This window comes from Phyllostomus discolor, chromosome 8 (genome assembly GCF_004126475.2).
Source record: "Phyllostomus discolor isolate MPI-MPIP mPhyDis1 chromosome 8, mPhyDis1.pri.v3, whole genome shotgun sequence".
Taxonomy (NCBI): Eukaryota; Metazoa; Chordata; class Mammalia; order Chiroptera; family Phyllostomidae; genus Phyllostomus; species Phyllostomus discolor.
The window spans coordinates 110,331,163-110,348,699 of NC_040910.2; the positions used below are offsets into that span (position 1 = coordinate 110,331,163).

The window sequence follows — 17,537 nt, forward strand, 5'->3', positions numbered from 1 at the left end:
ATACATAAATGGCTGAGGAAGCTAGAAGGTGGTGGGAAATGGGGAATCAAATCCTCGAAGTGTAGCGGGGGTGGGGGGGCAGCTGGAAGGCCATCTCTGGTCTCGGGGGCAGCACTTAAGCAGATTGGAAGGGGAAAGGGGCGGGAGCTGCTGGGGGGAGGAGGCAGTTTGGTTGGTCGGTGGGGGAGCGGCGTGAGACCCCGAAGGAGCTCGGGGGATGGAAATGCCCTCGTTTCTCAGTCCGCTCACGCTTTTTCCTTTGGGTGGTTCGGGGGCCGGCCTTAGAGCACTGTCGGCTCGTAACCGCCTGCTGCGAGCCTGGGCAGGCAGGAGCCCTACGAGTCCTTGTCCCCGTGTGCCCCTGCTGTCCCCTTGAAAGGACCTTCAGCACCGGCGGCCGGGCTGGGGCCGTCTGAATGGGGAGCGACTCCTGGGGCCCGGGCGGGGCCGCTAGGGGCCGCCATGCCCCCGCCTCGCCCAGCCCGCTCAGTCTGCTCGTTTGAACGTGATCGATGAGCCGGCTCCGTGTGCCCGTGCCTCTTTGTGCCTTAATTAAGATTGATCTCAGTTTTACTTCCAAAAAGAAGGGAAAATCTAAAGCCCTTAAAACGGTCATTTAGGCAGGATGATGAGAACCGTTCCTAGGACGACGGGCTGGGGAGACAGGGCTGGAGAGACAGGGCTGGGACTTTCGGGGCGGCCCCCACCCCCGCCCGCCTGGGGCAGGATATGGATCTAACTCCTGCCGCACCTGCCCCCTGGCTGCTGGGCCCAGTGGCCTTCCCAGGGCCAGTGACCGTGCTCCGAGGGCTCGGGGTCCAGTCCCACCGCAGAGCCCTGTGGCCTTAGGAAGGAGGAAAAGGACCGCCCTGTCCCAGGCTGTCGCCCTGTCCAGGCTGCCCGGCAGGAGCGGAGCCATTCCCCAGGTTCCCTGAGCGGGAGGCGGCCCTCCCCTGTACCTTCTGCTGACAAAAGCACCCACGCGTTCCAGCTGCCGTCTCGGTCTCCGGTTTCTTTACGAGGAAGAGAAAGGGTGATTTGTCACTCTAGTCTGACTTCTCGGCAAACGTCTGGGGCCGCCTCCCAAGCTCCCTTTGATTCGGGCCGTAAAGATGCAAGTTTATGTTCGTGTTAGCCAGGTTATTGGGAGAGCAGAAATACTGCCCGAAAGAGGGGGCGGGGGGCAGGTTCCAGAGCCCGCTGTTCCTGTCCCATCGTCCCGGCCCGTGCTCCGTCCGGGAATGGATGTCACTGGGGCCGGACCCCGTCTGTGTCCCAGCAAGGAGAGGCAGCGCCACCTGGGGCCCTTGGGAGGCCCCTGGTGACCCAGCCTCCTCTTCCCGACCAGAGCTCCAGGCGGGGTCGGCCCTCCCAGCGCTGCCCCGACAGGCCTGCGTGGTGCCGTGTGACCCTGCCCCCCTCTCCTGTGTGTCCGATGTGCATTCTCACTGGAGGCTGGGATGTGGAGGCAAGCATGCGAGGCACGGCATGTACACACACACCTTTTTTTAAACCGGGCCAGACCCATGGCAAGAGGGCCCTAGGGAGCAGCTCTCGGAGGAGGAGGCGGCGCTTGGCTTGGGGGTCCGGCCAGGCCTTAAAATGGCTTTTCCTTCTTCTTGGCTCCCCTCCCACCTCCCCGCCTGCCTCCCCACCCCCCCCCCCGCAGCTTTGTGACGACCACCTTCGTGGTGGAGGCCATGGCCACCGCCAACGCTCAGCTCCGCTGGAAGAGGATGGAAAACCACCAGGTGTGTGTGCTGCCCGCGGCCCTCAGCGCCGGTCCCTTCCCTCCCCGTGCGCAGGGCACCTGTGTCCGCAGCCCCGCCAGGGACCCTGTCCCAGCGCAGCAGCCTCACGGCCGCCTAAGCCTACGGAGCACGTGCGGCCTCTGCTCCTTGACACTCGCGTCATGGGTCCCTGCTGCCTGGACCCTGAGCTGGCTCAGTCTCCTGAACTTTGGCACCCAGGAACCGCGCCGCAGCCTCGGACCTGACACCCGAGGGTGCTGCGCCTCCTCCTGAGTGGGAGTGTTGAGAGCGTCCTAACCAGACCCCCGCTAGAAAGAAGGAACGAAGGAGACAGGCTCTCCTTGTCTCGGGTCTTTCCGTAGTAACGTGCTCCTTTCTCCTCGCCCGTCCTCCCCACCCGCCCCTCCCAGGAGGAGGAGGAGGAGGACAGCTCCTCCACAGCCTCCGACAGCGACGGCCTGGCCCAGGACGGCTACGAGCGGGCGGAGACGCGGCCCATCCTGTCCGTGCGTAAGTGTCGGGGTCCCGGCCGGCCCTCACTCCCCGGGGTCCACAGGGCCCTTTCCTAGTGGACAGGGCTGGGGGGTTCTCTACAGAGACGCTGCGGCGCTGTCACTGGCAGGGGTCTCCTGGGCAGGCACCACGGTAGAATAAGAGCAGGGGCTCAGGAGCCAGGGGCACAGGCATCCCCCCCAACCCCACCCCCAGCTCCAGCACCGGCTCACAGCAGCAGCTCGGGCAAACTTGCCCACCTCGGCCCCCCCCAGCTTCGCCTGTCCTGCCCTTCTGGAGGGGCTTGAACGCCTGGTCCGGGGCCCGAGCACACGGGGAGCTGGAGTACAGACGGGGTCTCTGGCTTCTCTCCTTCCTCCCGTCCCACCCCCCACACACACACACACAGTTGCACCCGCCCCACAGGCCCATCCCTGCCCCGGCCCAGGCAGGGCTGAGCGCCCCGGCTGCCTCCCCACGCTGCAGCCAGCGCGTCTTTAGGCACGTCAAACAGGAACCGTTCGGAGAGGTTCCCTCAAGAGTTCGGAACCCCTGGGGCTTTTTCTGGAGAAACCCTTGGGGCTGTTCTGGAGGATCCAGGAAGCTCAGCAGCCCCCTCCAGAAGCCAAGCGACCCAACCGCCTCCTCTCCCTTGTCCCCTGGCTCCACAGAGAGACGCGGCTCTGCGAACCTTTTTGAAATCACAGACCGGGTGGAAATGGGACAGATGGCCTCCATGTTCTTCAATAAAGGTATCAGCGCTCTCCCAGGTGGGGGGAGGGCGGGCAGAGGGCTCGTCCTTCCTGCCCACCCGGGCACTGGGGACGCGGGGCCCACTGGATGCTGGGGCGGGGCAGGCGCCGGGGAGCGGCGGGTTGCCGACCTGCCTGCCTGGGCGGCTTCGAGTCGTTCTGTTGGATTCCTCCCCCTTTGTCGGCATTAGGAGTAAGGAGGTGGCTACCTGTCTCCTGCCAAACGCAGAGGTCAGGAATCCTTCCTAAGCAGATTTTCAGGGGAGGGAACCCACGGAGGCCGGCTGGTCACTTTGTGCCTCTTACTCTACAGCGTCTGACTTGGCTCTCTTTTCTCCTGGACCCTTGTGCGTGGGGCAGCACGGGGCAGCTGGCTGCCCTGTGGCACGGTGGGCTCTGCTGCAGGTGTGTGTTTGCGTTTCTGTTTCTGTCCGGCTCCTCCTGGTGGCCAGCAGGGGGCGCTGGGCGCCCACGCGCAGGTCTGCTGCCTGGAACCTGAGTGTCTCACCGCCTCTCCCCACACTCCCCCTGCTCCCCAGGGGGGCCCGGCTGCAAGCTGAGAGGATCCAGCCCAGCTCGGGTGCTGGGCTGTTGGGTGTTTGGGCAATAACATCTCACACCGCCATCGTAAATCTTGCTCTTTGGGAAGACGAGCTGTTGAAGAGTTTCGTTTTTTTTAATGGCCAAAGCTGTTTTTCCTTTATGGAGTCAGACACATCCCAGGAAAGCCTTGCCTTTGCAGTGACCCTGGAAGATCTTCCTGAGCCTGTGTCAGCCCCTGTTGCTGGGGTGGGGGGGGCCCACACGCCCCCCCGGTTCTTTTCTGTCCCCAATGTGGCTGTACTGACTGCGAGCCGGGGTGGAATTGTGGAAATTGGGGGCTGCTTGGCTGCTTGTGGGGGGGCTGCCCGGCTGCTTGTGGGATGTGAAGCATTCTGCATATCGGCAGTGGCATGATCTGACTGTCTGGTCTGAAAGACTGTGACCGGCAGCCACAGGCGGCCCAAGGGTCCGCCTCCATGCCCGCCGCCAGCTTCTCGGAGGGTTTCCAGAGTTCGTGAGCACCAGAAGGGCTGTGTCCGCCGTCTCCTGTGTGTGTGTGTGTGTGTGCTCCGTCCCGTCTCCACCGCTCCCGCGCTTACCAGGCTAAGGTCAGGGAGCATAAACCTTTCTCCCCCGAAGCCGTACGCACGCTCCTTCCCCGTGCAAGCTCTTGAAATAAAACGCACGTCGGAGGGCAGAAATGCACCTCTTAAACGTCCTTTCTGATTTTCTCGTTTTATAGTCTGCCCCGATTTCTTTAAGAATTCGAGGAACTTGGGGGTTTGTTTTATCTTCCCTCCCCCATGGACTAGACTCCCAGTTGGCCTAAATTGAATAGAACATAGCCCTGGCTGGCGTGGTTCAGTGGATTGAGTGCCAACCTGCGAACCAAAAGGTCGCCAGATCGATTCCCAGTCAGGGCACATGCCTGGGTTACGGGCCAGGTCTCCAGGAGGAGGAGGGCAAGATGCAACTGATTGATGTTTCTCTTTGTCTTTTTCTCCTTCCCTTCCTCTCTCTCACTCTAAAGATAAACAAATAAGTCTTTTTTAAAAAGTAAGCAGAAAGAGAAAAAGCACGTTAGGGAGAGCAGCCACCCACTCAGCGGGAGCCTTCTCCCAGTCTGCTCACTCGGGGGTTTCTCAGACTCGGCGCCCGTGCCGCTGGGGCCAGGCCACGCTGTGCCTCGGGGCCCGTCCTGTGCGTTGTTGGATGCTGAGTAGCATCGTTGCCGGCAGCACCTCCCAGGGGTGACAGCCAGCAGTGTCCTCAGACATCGTCAAAGGTCCCCCCTTGGGCTCACGGGAAGGAACTGCCCCCAGTTGAAAACCCCTGCTCCACCCAATTCCCGATTTATGGGTCACCGCCTTCACCTTTGGGAGGGCTGCCCGCCCCCCCCCCCCCGCCCCCGCCCCACGAAGGGCTCCCTCGGGGTCCAGGCTCGTTTCCTGTAATCAGACACGCCAGGCCTGCTCGCTGCGGTCCTCTCAGGAAGTTCATTGATCCTCCTGTTCCATGTCTAGTGATGGAATTCATTGATCAGGGCGGGCCGGTGGCAGTTTCCTGAGCAGAGCTGACACTGGAGCCCGTGGGCAGGCGGAGGAAGGGTCGGGAGTGGGGGAGGGACCGGGCCGCCCTGCAGAGGGCGCTGCCGTCGGAGCAGACAGACAGGTGGGGGCGCGGGCTGCGCCTGGAGCCGGGGGTGAGTGGCAGGCAGACCCCGGGGGGGCCACCGAGCTTGGACGGCGAGCCTGTCTGAGGCCATTCTGGGTTCTTTCAAGAACCATTTTTTTTTTCCTGGTCTTTTTCCTCCTTAGCCTCCCGGGGGCAGCGCCGGCCTCAAATAGCCCAGTTGAAACTTGTCCTTGGCTTTCCCTCAGGGACCCTAGAGGCCCTTCCAAGGCACCGGCGTTAGAAGGGAACTGTCACTTCGTTTTGCTCTCTGTGTCCATCCAGCCAGGCCAGCAGCTTGAGACCAGTGACACCAAGATGAGCGGTCAGCCTGGACCGGAGTCAGAGACCAGCTGTCGGGGTGTGACCTGAGGGGGCAGGGCCCAGGCACGTTTTTCAGAGTCTTTGTGGCTGGAGTGACATAGGGCACTTAGCATAGGCGGGACCCTCACTGTTCCGGACCGGGGCGGTCAGGGTGGGCCGGGCAGCGAGAGCAAGGGGACCAGGACCAGCGCCTGCACTCCCAGCTCTTAGTTCAGGCCCCCCCGGCGGCAGAGGGGGCCAGGCTTTGCCTCCGCAGAGCGAGCCTCCTCCCTCGCAAACGTTTCCGGAAGGAGGGTGAGCCCGCTTGGAGCTCTGCGCCTGCCGCTCCCTCTCCCTCGGCCCTCCGGGGCTTGGCTTTTCCTTGGTCTCTGGAATTCTAGGGCTTCTGCCCTCCTGATTTCAGCTTCAGGAGCTGGGCCATCTCCTGGTGCCTTCTCTTGGCTTTCCAGTTCCTCGGTGGCAGTCTTTCATCCTGGGTCCTGGGCACGGCCGTGAAGGGGCCCTGGCCAAGGCTCCTGGCTGGGACCTCTCCCCTCACCTCCACCCTCCCCGCCCCCGTCCCCAGGCTCCTGTCCCAGCCCCAGGCACCTCTGGTTCCTCCCCAGCCAGTCCACGCCTCACGCTCGCCTGGCACCTGTCTGGATTCAGAGCCTCTGCAACCCTCCAAGCCTCCCTTAGTGCCCTCTCAGGTGAAGGTCATGGGCAAACGTGTCTCCTGCCAGCGTTCCAGGATAGCCAGAACAGGAAACAGGACTGTGGGGCCTTCTTCTCATTCTTTTGGGGCGAAATACGCTGCCTGGAGAACCCCAAGGCACGGCAGGGGCAGAAAGGGGGTCCCCAGGAAGGAACGCAGACAGACGCCTCCGGGCGGCGCCCTGACCGGCGGCCCCGTTCCTTCCAGTGGGGGTCAACCTGTTCTACTTCTGCATCATTGTCTACCTGTACGGGGACCTGGCCATCTACGCCGCGGCCGTGCCCTTCTCGCTCATGCAGGTGTCCTGGTGAGTGTCCCCGCGCCCCCCCCCCCCCGCCCTCGTGTAGCCCCCTGGGCATCCTCGGGCAGTCAGGGCAGCGTTTCCGGGGGTGGAAGCGCGACACCAAGGGGACCCGTCAGCCCCGAGGGGATGCAGGTGCCCGAGGTCCTTCCTGCATGGCTGCAGCCGGCTGAGCCCCGTCCTCCAGAGACACACTCCATCCACGCTGCTGTGCCCTGCCCCGGCCCATCGGGAAGGTGACAGGGAGCCCCCCAGGGCCTGTGAAGCTGTGACAGGGACAACTGATGGATGCCTTCCCTAAAGACGGGAAGATGGGATCCGGGACAGTCCAACCGTTGGACCGAAAGCCACTGGGGGGGGAGCCGAGGCTTGGTGGTTGCTAACGATCAGGAAGGTTCCGTTCCGCGTGCCTCCAGCCCAGCGGGGCGGGCCCCTCTGAGCCCCTGTCCTCTCTGTCGGCAGCGCCACCACCGGCAACGACTCCTGCGGCGTGGAGGCCGACGCCAAGTACAACGACACGGACCAGTGCTGGGGGCCCCTGCGCCGGGTGGACGCCTATCGCATCTACCTGGTGAGTGGCCACCTCTGCCCCCCAGCCCCCAGCGCCGCCGCCCTCTGCCTCTGCTGGAGCCCCCCAGGGGGGAGGGTCCGCGTGGCTCCCGCTCTGGCTGACGGCCGGGGCCCTGGTCCAGGGCAGAAAACGGGCTGGGTCACCTAGACTCTGGCTAGCCCAGGGGGTCCTGGTGCCCGGGCCTCGGTCACATGTGGTTTGGAATCGGCGTTTGGGTGTCTGTCAGCTCCAGGGCGGTGGGCTCTCACTCGGGATTCCCGGGCGCTCGTAGCAAAGCTCTGCAAGGGTGCCAGGGCTGACTCTCCCCGGAGACGTTCCATGTAGGACCGCCCTCCTGGCCGGCCCAGGAGTGCACGGGCGGACACCGGCTTTCCTGACCAGGCAGGCAGGACTGAGCCCCCTGCGGCCCCCCCCCAACCCTACCCTGACTCTCCGAGCCAGCCAGGGTCAGCCCGGCACCCTCCCTGTCCCCCCCGCTCGCCGGCAGCGAGGGAGGGTGAGTATCCCAGTATCCCAGGCTCCTCCGTGATTGCTTTGTGCCAGGGCGGGGGGGGAGGGCGGCGGGGAGAAGCAGCAATAAGACGCAAAACCAGACAGTTATTCATCTCTGCCTGCTTGGCGGGCGGGGCTCGGCAATGTTTCTCTTTCCCTTGTGCAGCCTCTATTAATATTCTGCTTCCTCGCGGGCCTCCTCAGCCCTGACACAAATCTAGGTGTGCCAGGTGACACGCAGTTGGACACGTGGCCACTTCGCTGATTGGGAGGCGGGAGGCGCAGCGGGGGTGGGGGGCTCCCCATTGCGGTGCTTGGGCCCCTTAACTCTGCGGGTCCTGGCCACGGTGTCCACTGCCCGGCCCCGCCAGCTGTGGCGGTTGGGTCCAAACTCGTTAGCCCCCACGGCTGCCGAGAGGTTGCGTGGCCCTCCCCGCCCCGTCCCACAGACCTGCCGGAGGAGCCCGTGGCCCGATCCACGAGGGAGAGCTGCTTTCTGCTCGGCACGTCCACGGCGGGTGGGCGGGCGGGCATCCTTGCGGCTCCGCTCACACGCAGCAATGGCTGAGAGCGGTCCCGGAGCAGAGGGGTGTCCGAGCTCCCCCTCCGCAGGCCCTGGGGTCACTTGGAAGCAAACGGACTTCCTGGCCCCCTTCCCCACCGCCCCACCTGGCGGGTGGGCAGAGTAACCGGGCAGGGCAGCCAGGAGAGCCCGGGCTGTTCCCCTCCCAGCATTTCAGCAGGCCGTGATTGGTAAAACTAGCAGAAGCCCTGGCCAGGGTAACGCCCACCGGGGGTCTCTGGCTGGCGTGGGTGGGAGCGGGTGGAGGACAGGTCGGAGAGGCTGGGCGCTGCTGACAGGGCAGAGGAGCAGGTCCAGGGCAGAGGGACGGCAGCGGGGCCCTCGGGTGGGTCTCACGGGGGGGGGGGGGGGGGGCACTGGCGTCTGTGCACATTCTGCCTGGCGCACTCCACCTCCCCCCGGCCGAGAGAGGGGGAGCCCCGGGGGTATTGGCAGCTGCCACTGGCCGAGTAAATTATTTAGAAGCCTCATGATTGCCTTATTAAGTCGTTCCTTCACCTCGTCCTGTAAACTTCCCACGTGACGGGAGCCTCGCTCCCCGAATCTCAACCACTCTCCCCAGAGCCCGAGCGGCCCTTCGGGAAAGCGGGGCAGCACTAATTACCGCCTCTGTCTCGTCTCCCAGAGATCGCACTTACGGCTCACGCGGCTAATTGCCGCCGGGCCTGCAGACGCCGCAGAAACAGGAAGCAAAGGGCCTGAGCAAACAGCCCGTTCCCTCTGGGCCCCCTCGCTGCCCTCCCTCCCGCCCCCGGCCCGCTGCTGGGGGCTCTGGTTTGCTCGCAAGGTTCTCGGTTCGGGTGTGCTCTTGTGCCTGGGTCGGAGAGGTTCAAGGTAGATGGACCCCGTCTCTGTCTCTGAAGTTACTTTACAGCTTTGGGCGTGTCTCTCAGGGTCCCTGGCTTCCCAGGGACAGTGTCTGCTGACCCCAAATTCTGGGCTCGCTTCCTCCCTTTCTGCGAGGTCGAAGGGCAGAGTGAGAGGAGGAGGGGTTGGCAGGCGCCAGTTCCCTTCCTGGGTCCCGGGCTCCCCGTTGCCGAGGTGATGGTGTCTTCCCAAGTGGCCTCTTCGGATCACGGGGCACGAGGGTTGTCGTTTCTCCTTGCTCCCCCCACCCCCTAGTCGTTCATGTTCAGGTCGTCCTTCCCTTCTGAGACCCCGGTGCCCCTTTCCACCGGCTCTCCCTCGTGCTGCTGCCCACCGGACTGCACCCGAGTGTCCGGCACGGCAGTGAGCGGAGGTAAAGCGCCTTTGCGACCCTGGCTGGTCACCCCACTGTCCTGGGGAGAGGGTGCCCCTCCCCCGGGACTGCGTGTTTGAAAGGGCCTCCTAGGGACCACTTCGTTGCTCTTCTGCAGCAGTGTGTTCTGGGGGGTGAAGATACAGGCTTTTCTTTTGTGGCTTAATTATCAGAGCGTCCTCTGGAAACGGTCTCCTCTGTGTCCTCCTCCTGGGAGTGCCTGGGTGCACACACACGGAGTGAGAACATTCGGGGTGCTAGCTCTGTCCGGGGGCCGGTCTGTGAGCAGCACCAGGACCACCTGCAGGAAGGGAGCCGTCCCTGCCAGCAGCCCCCAGCCGCCTCTCCGGGCCCTTGACCTTAACTCATGGAAGACTCCTCCGCCCCCCTGCGCCCTGCGACCTCCGCCCACATCCTGCGGCAGCCGTGCAGCTGACATGAGTCAGTTTCTCCCCCTCCTGCCTCCGAGTGGCCATGTGACAGGGTGCTGTGAGGTGGGGGGGGTCTGGTGAATTACATGAGCCGTCAAGGGCGTCCCCACAAGTGGCCGCAGCAGGGGCCAGCAGTGACCTGGGCCCTGTTACGAGGACCCATGAGAATTGACACGGGGACCTGCTCTCGGCAGGTCTCGGGTGCCCAGGACCCCCCCCCCCCCCCCCCCCGCTTCTCCTGCTCCTTCGAAAGTCAAGTAGGAAAGCGTTTGCTGCCCCAGCCCTTGCAGTCCGTGACCTTGCTTCTGGGCTGGGGCGGCTTGGGGTTCCTTCTGCAGAGCTTCTCCGGCTCCGGTAGGAAACGAAGCCAGACTTTTTAGCATTTCATTCTCTCCTGCCCGGTGAGCCGCGGCCAGGGACCACTGGGGAAGTGGCAGGGTTGTGCGTAAATCAGTCCCGCCCGGAGTCGGACTGTCTCCGGTGCCTGGGAAGTGGGACGTGCGTCACAGCCCCCTGGAGTCCGGGGCGCGGCCGAGCTGCACTGCCTCACCCTCTCAGGGCTTCCCAGCCTGTCACCCACCTCTCTCTCCCGGGGCCCGGGCCCTGTCCCCGCCTCCTCCTCTGGAGCGGCAGAGGCAAGCCCTGGGGTGCAGTGGGACTACCCAGGTGCCGAAGGCTCCTGGCCATCGCAGGACTGGCATGTGCCACTTAGGTGGGCAGATGCTGCTGGGTCACCGGCCGCCTGTCAGGCCCCGGCTGAGCAGGGCCGGGAGCACAGGTGGCAGAAGGGAGCTCATCCCCTGCTGGCCGGGGACCGGGCCTCGAACCGGCTGTGCTGAGCAGGGGGGCCCTCGTGGGCCGCCTGAGAGCAGGATGAGGTCACCCTGGCTTGTCCTCCTGCCTTGGACGCGGGAGCTGTGAGATCCACCTCCAGGGCACGGGTGGCCGGGGGGAGAGAGAGGTGGCCTCCAAGTGCCCGGCAGATGACCCGCCATCCTGTGCGGGAGGGACAGAGGGGTTCTCCTCAGTCCCTCCAGACACCCCTTGAATAAACAGGGTGTGCCTTGGAGGCCGGGGGGCAGTTCTGTCTGCTGGACTCTCCCTCTTCCTAGAGGAGTAGCAAGTCTGAGAACCGGGGTCAAGGCGTCGGAAGGGTCCTCCCGGGCCTTCCCCGAGAGCCCGGTCTCTCTTTCTCCGCCGCGAGGCGTGCCCTCTGACCCCATCTTGGCTCCGTCTTACCCAGCAACACTTGGCTGCTCCCCGTTTGTGACACTTAAAACAGCGCGTGATCCTTCTCTTAAAACCAACGGTTTCTTCTTAAAACAGCACCGTCGGAGGGGGACGCGTCCTTTTGGGGGTGGAGCAGGGAGCGATGCGCCCCCGGGGCAGCGGCGCGCCTGCCGTGGCCGGCCCTGCCGTGGTTCATCTTCCGCTGACGGGACACCATGCCAGCTGCTCCCACTCCTGTTCCGGTCCTCCGGGCCTCGCGGTGTGGTCCGTGGCATCTTCCCCACCACTGCACAGCACAGAAGAGAAGACTGGGGCTTGGAGGCTGTGACCCCCCCCAGGGTCAGGGTCACGGAGCCAAGGCAGGGACGGCAGCTGGCTCGTCGGGGGTGGAGGGGGCCCTGGTGACACAGACTCACCCAGCCAACGGGCAGCCCCGCTGCCAGGCCTGGGGGGGGAGGGGCAGGCTTCGCCTGTTCTTCCGCCCTTGGAGCTTGCGTGGGGGGGGAGGGGGTTGGGGCGCCGCCGCCGGAGGAGAGTGTCTGTGCGGTGACCCGTGTCCGCACATCCCGCCCGCCGGCCTCATCGATTTGCTGTCTCCCCCGCAGCGCCTCGCTCGGCGCCGAGATAAGGAAGCAGACTCCCCCGTCCCCTCAAAGAGCACGTGGGGATGGAAGGCGTCTCCCAAGGACGTCTCCCTGCCCCTGCCGCCGTCCTCCTCCGTGTGCTGTCAGCGGCAGCCGCCGTGCCCCGGGGCCGCGGCCTCTGCTAATAAGTGGGTCGCGGCTGCCAGCACTTGAATACTCATTCTCACCAATCCCGGGCCGGAGGTGGCCTCCAGGCCTTCAGGACCCGTGAGGGGGGGACATTCGTGTAGCAGGAGCAGCAGCAGCAGGGACCTCACGGGACCTGGGACTCTGGGGGCGCCGCCGCACACGTCCAGCAGGGGGCGGTGTGGACGCAGCTCCCGCGTTTGTGTGGCAGCGTCGGGACGCTGGAGTGGAGCGAAGCGCAGGTAGCCGGGAAGGGCGCGCCCTGCCGGCCCCAGAGGACCTGGCAGGAGGGATGGGCCAGCCCGGTGGAGAGCCTGGGGGGCGGGCCTGTCTGGAGGCGCAGCTGGGCCCTAGGCTCAGCAAATGGGCCTGGGCAACTCCCTTCTCTGGATGGCAGCGCCCCCTCGTGCGAAACGAGCCCGGAGGAGGTTCCTGGTTGCCTGAGGCTGGGAGGGTGTTGCTTACAGGCAGGGTCCGGGGCAACCAGGCCCCTCCGTCCAGCACGGTGACTGGGGACCCATCGGAACCCCCACGGAAGCACATCGTTTCCTTGTCCCTTTCGTTCTTCCTCCCGCCGTGTGCCTCTTGTCACCACCTCCTCATCCGGTTCTAGGGGGACGGTACCAGGAGGGTTGGTGTTTCCTTGCCTCTCCCTCTCTTCCCCCCAACTTGCCCGCGGGAAGGTGCCCGCGCACCGGGCCAGCCCTGCAGGTGCAGTGGGCGGAGCAGCTCTAGACCCGAGTCCGCCAGGCGGCGGTCTGCCGGCCGGCTCCTCCGTCTCCGTGGGCACGAGCCACTGGCAGGACCCCTGTCCCGGCTGCAATGCCCCACCACCCCCACCCGCACCCCCACCCCCACCACGTGCTGAACCTCTGCTTGCGCTGCGTGACACCGGGTCTCAGGGGAGAGTGAGCTCCCACCCACACCCTGGGGTGCGCGTGCCCCCCGCCCAGACAGGGTCCAGGTCGCTAACGTTGAGTGAACTCCAGCTTCAGGTGACGACCAGTGCCCAGGTCGAAGTGACCGGCTTTAAGGGACCAGCTGGTCTCTTCCTTTGTCAAGAAGATCAATGACACAGGGACAGGCCTGTGTTTTTCTCTCTTTTTGTTTCCCCCATGGGGCTGTCAGTGTATCTCATCCCGGGAATGGCTTGTTCTACTCTGGTGTGCATGCCAGCCCCAGCCTGGCCCTTTCTAAATGAAATTCAGGCTCCTCTGTCACTCACTCCAACACTTTGGTTTTTCCATCAAACTCTTGCCAAGAGACCTCGTGAGCCCCCACTCTCTCGTGAGCCCCCACTGCCACTACTGTCTGGACACGGCCTCTGGCCCATCCCCAGTGCCTGCCCAGCTGTTGCCCAGCCTTGCTCCGGACCAGCCTCACCTGTCCAAGGAGACCGGGGTAGCACCTCCCTGGGCCACAGCGACCACCATCGGGCCCCCCTCCCGCCCAAGGCCCAGGTGCCTTTGGGTGTTTGGCGCTAGCTTCCTCCCGCTCAGAGAGAGGGTTCTTATTCTAATGCAGCTGTCAGGGGTGTGGGCTCTGTCTGCTGTGTTAAGTCCACTGTCCATCACGCCCCACCTCTGCCACGGCCAGTACCTGGCACACCAGCTTGGAGGACAATGCTGGACTCCCTGAGCCCCTTCCCCACACTCCCAGGAGGTCACCAGCAATGGGAATCTGGGTCATGGGCCCGGAGGAGTGGTCTCTGCTGCGGGACAGCCCCCGCCCTTCCCCACAAGCCTGAGAAGCTGCTCTTTAGCATTGGCTGGGCTGTTAGCTGGGCTCTCCTGCGTCCTGCGGGACAGGATGGAGGGAGTGCGGCTGCAGCTCCTGAGCCAGGGGAGCTGCCAGGCCCCGCCCTCGCAATGGCCGCACCCCCGTGCCCTCCGCCCCGTCTCTGCGGTCAGGAGAGGAAGGAGCGCATCCTGCAAACCCCACTCGCCCGAGGCGAGCCGGTTCCATTCCCGGGCTTGGGGGAAAGCATTAGGTTGACTTGTCCCGTTTCTCACCCTTTCGCGCTGCCCCCATCCCCGAGTTCACCCGGAGAAAGGCGTCAAGACGGGGCCATTCCCCCGCCCAGCATACGCAACAATTCTTAATGAGCCCCATTATCCGAAAACCCACGAGTAGCAAACAGACGAGGGGGCTGATTGTTTGTTCCAAAGGGATGCGTTGCTTTACAGAAGGACGCACCGCAGGTTTCTCGGAAGCACTCCGTTTCCCCTGGTGCGTTTTAAATGTTACTCTGTGACAATGAAGGCTTTATAAATAGAACTTTGAGAAGCCCGTCTCTGGCGCTCAAGTACATGCCCACGGCCCACACTCAACGCGCACAGGCCAGTTTGGTTGGGGAGCTTCCAAAGAGGCCTCCGCGGGGAGCGCTCCCCCTGCTGGGGACCTTCTGCTCTGCGCTGCCCCGGGACCGCGTCCATCACACGTCACACGGGTCCCAGGCAGGGCCAGCGCGAGGCCAGAGCCCTCCTCATCCGTGAGCGGCCCAGGCGGGTGCACGCCCGGCGCCCCCGGTTGCCGATGTATATGTGCGTTCACTCTCCCCCCCCCCCAAGGAGCTGCCCCGGGCAGACTCCCACCGCGCCACAGCCCAGGCCGTCGCCACGCTCTGTGGCCTCCCCCTCTGCTTCCAGGCCTCCCCTTTCTGGGCCAGGAGCTAAAAATAGCTGTACCCTTGAAGGAAATGTCCCGATTGTGAATTTCAGGTCCCCTACTCTCCTCTCCACCACCTTTGGGTTTTTTTTTTTGTTTTGTTTTGTTTTGTTTTGCTTTATTTCCCCCAGAAAGAAAAAACTGTAGTCTAAGGAACCCAGCAACCTCCCAGCCGTTTTAAGGACCCTGCAGTGTCCTTGAGTAGTTTGTGCTCACTAGAAGGAAAACCCCCAAGCCAAACCGTGTTCCTCCTCTGGCCGCGTGTCTCTCTGAGGCTCTGAGCCCGTCGCTGGGTTGGGTGCAGGGTGCTTTCGGGGCCCTGCAGAGCTCTGGGAGGCCGTGTGGCTTCCCAAGCGACACACACTCTTCTCACAGGGTGTCTGTGACAAGCAGAATCCGGTGTCTTTCTGAATGGCGCCCCAGGGCCTCGGCGGTAATTGTTTCATTAAATAAAGCACTCCCTCTAAAGTAATAACCGTGCCCCTCCACGGTGCTGGCGTGCAGACCAGCACGTGGCCTCGCAGGCCTTGCAGAGAGGAAAAGTGTCCAAGGGCGTGTTCTCCGGACCGCAGGCTGGCCCCGGGGGGACAGCGGCCGAAGAGAGGTGCCTGCGGCAGGGGCGTGATGGCCACGAGGCAGAGATGAACTATTAGCGTGCATATGGACAAGTAACTGCTGTTTAATTAGCATGAGCTTGGGATTTCTCCTGGGGGTAGCTTGAGAGACCGGGTCCATTGTAACAAGCCTTCAAGTGCAAGTGCAAAGGGAGGGACTGCAGGCCGCGGCGCCCAGCAGACGCTCTGAGAGGGGCGGGTGTGAATCCAGGGGCACAGAGCGCGCAGGACACACTGAGTTTGGCCGTGGGAAGGACTTGCAGTCACAGGTTGGGACGGTCTCTGAAAACCTTGACAGAGCAGGGAAGGGACCGCCGGGCCAGGTGCTGGGTGCTGACCAGGGCTAGAGGACACACACGCACACAGAGTCCGAGTGACACCCAAGCAGCGCCGGCGCCTGCTCCTCACCGATGCCGGGAGGCTGGCTCCACCCGAGAGGTGGGCAACCGGCCTCCAGGAGCACTGCCCGGCCGGGTCCCTCCACCGGGTCAGCGGCCGGAGCCTCCCCTGTGTCTCCGAGTCTGGCCCCAGGACCAGCCGGCACGAGAGGACCGCCCTGGGGCACTTGGGAAACACAGAGACTCCCAGGTCTCGGCCCAGGCCTCGTGCGGCGGGATGGGAGGCCAGGGGCCTGCGCTGCCCAGCCGTGCCGAGGCTGACTCTGTGCCCCGCCCCTTCGGGGGCCGGCCCTCCCGGGGGTGCCTGCTGTGGTTTTTCTTAGGGAGCGGCTTCCGGAGCTGCGTCAGTGCAGGCGGCAGTCGGAGACCTCCTGTGCCTTGCCTCCTCCTGGGACAGACAGCAGCCAGGCATCCTCAGGCCTCCAGCCTGGCGTCCCTGCTCAGGCGCTGGAGTGGCTGCCTCGGGCACCTCGGTGCCCACGAACGGCGTCCCTCCTGCTCCGATCAAACCGCTGTCAGGCTCTCAGTGTCCCCAAGGGAAGGGGCTCCAGCAGCAGCCCTTGGCCGGGGGCTGCTTTGTTTCCTGGGGCCAGCAGGTCCCTCCTGGGTCCCTATGGGTGGTGCTTTGGGCTGATTCTTGGAGCCCACAGTATGTCAGCCCCACAGAGGGGCCCCACACTGACCATTGACCAGGGAGGACGCTGGGGGTTGTTGCTGTGACTCCCTACGCCCAGTTGGACAGAGCATGTTTGTCAGCCGGCCCGACTGCTCCCGCCCCGCCTCCCCCGCCTCCAAGGTTACTCAGAGCCGGGCAGGAGTCCTGTTCCGGCCCTGCTCCGTCGGGTCTATTTCGAGGCTGCACGTCAGCGGGCAGAGGGGTGGAGCCAGCTCCTGTGCGGCTGCTCTCGGCAGGGCCCCCCGTGTCCCGGGCACCTGACTCCTTCCCTCCCGCCGCCGCCGCCACCCGCTCTCCCTGCGCGGGGACAGGCGGTGGAGCTGGAACGAGGAGGCAAGGAGCGCAAGTATCTGCCGCGCTCACCTGGCACCTCTCGGGCACAGACGCCAGGCCGTTGAGGTGACAGAGGGCGATGGCCCTGCCCCCTCACAGCCCCAGGCGGGGGCCCCGGGAGCGATCGGATTCCTGCAGGTAACCAGAGATGCAGGCAGCCCCGCGGGCCCTGAGCTCCGGGGGCAGACGCACCCGCTCCTCACCCGGAGCGTCCGAGCCGCGGAGCTCCCCACAGGGTGGGGTGTCATGAGCGATACGGGTGGGGGTGCAAGATTGTTGGCCCCGAGGCCCCCCACCCGCATCATCGCTCATGACACAGTCCGCAGTGTGCGGTGCACTCCCCAGCCTACCTCTCCCCATGTCCTCGCGCACTGAGGACCTGGAAGGACCAGTTGACCCCGCCCGGCCCCGGCTGCCGCTTCCCAGCCCCCGGCTCACGTGGCCAACAAGGTGACTGCCTCCAGCGCTCTGGGCGTGCTCTGGGCATGCGAGGCAGCCGCCCAGCTCCTCCCGGCCCCTGCTCCCCAGGAGCAGCCCTGGGCAGGCAATGCCATGCGCCCACCCTCTCTTTGCTGGCGTTCTGCATAGATGGACCACGACACAGCCGGTCTGGTTCTCCCTCCGTGCAGAGGGCTCCGTGGCCAAAAAGCGAGAGCCAGGAGACCGAGCCTCGGTGCCCGGGGAAGTTTTCACGTTTGATCCGCTCACTCAGCCCAAGGAGAGGGGGCCTTGCCGCTCTCTGGAGCTTTCCCACTGCTGCCCGTGGGGGGGCCGCTCCCCCCCCCCCCCGTGCCCATTACCGTTTGCCACAGGGGCTGCACTGCAGCCCGCCCTAGACACTCGCACCCTCCTCGCTGTGGCCCCAGGCTGGCTGCAAGGACCTGGACAGCGTGTCCCCTGAGGCCCGGCTGGGTGGGCAGGGAGCTGACCCCACCTCCAAGAACTTGTAGTTCAAAGGGTCACTTCCTTCCAGGCCTGCTCCCAGTAGAACAGGGGGGAGTTCC

At 64.7% G+C, this 17,537-nt stretch overlaps 1 protein-coding gene across 2 annotated transcripts in view; it reads left to right on the forward strand.

Annotated features, from left to right (window-relative positions):
• Positions 1 to 17,537, forward strand: part of TMEM104 (transmembrane protein 104) — a 43,163-nt gene that overhangs the window by 9,103 nt on the left and 16,523 nt on the right. Inside the window, exons 4-8 of one of the 2 annotated variants that reach the window (XM_028520105.2) lie at positions 1,670 to 1,751; positions 2,165 to 2,261; positions 2,915 to 2,995; positions 6,435 to 6,534; positions 6,991 to 7,099. In XM_028520105.2, the coding sequence (XP_028375906.1) occupies positions 1,670 to 1,751; positions 2,165 to 2,261; positions 2,915 to 2,995; positions 6,435 to 6,534; positions 6,991 to 7,099 (469 nt within the window). Of the gene's footprint in view, positions 1 to 1,669; positions 1,752 to 2,161; positions 2,262 to 2,914; positions 2,996 to 6,434; positions 6,535 to 6,990; positions 7,100 to 17,537 lie in introns of both variants that reach the window. The other variant, XM_036034105.1, reaches the window with a different exon arrangement.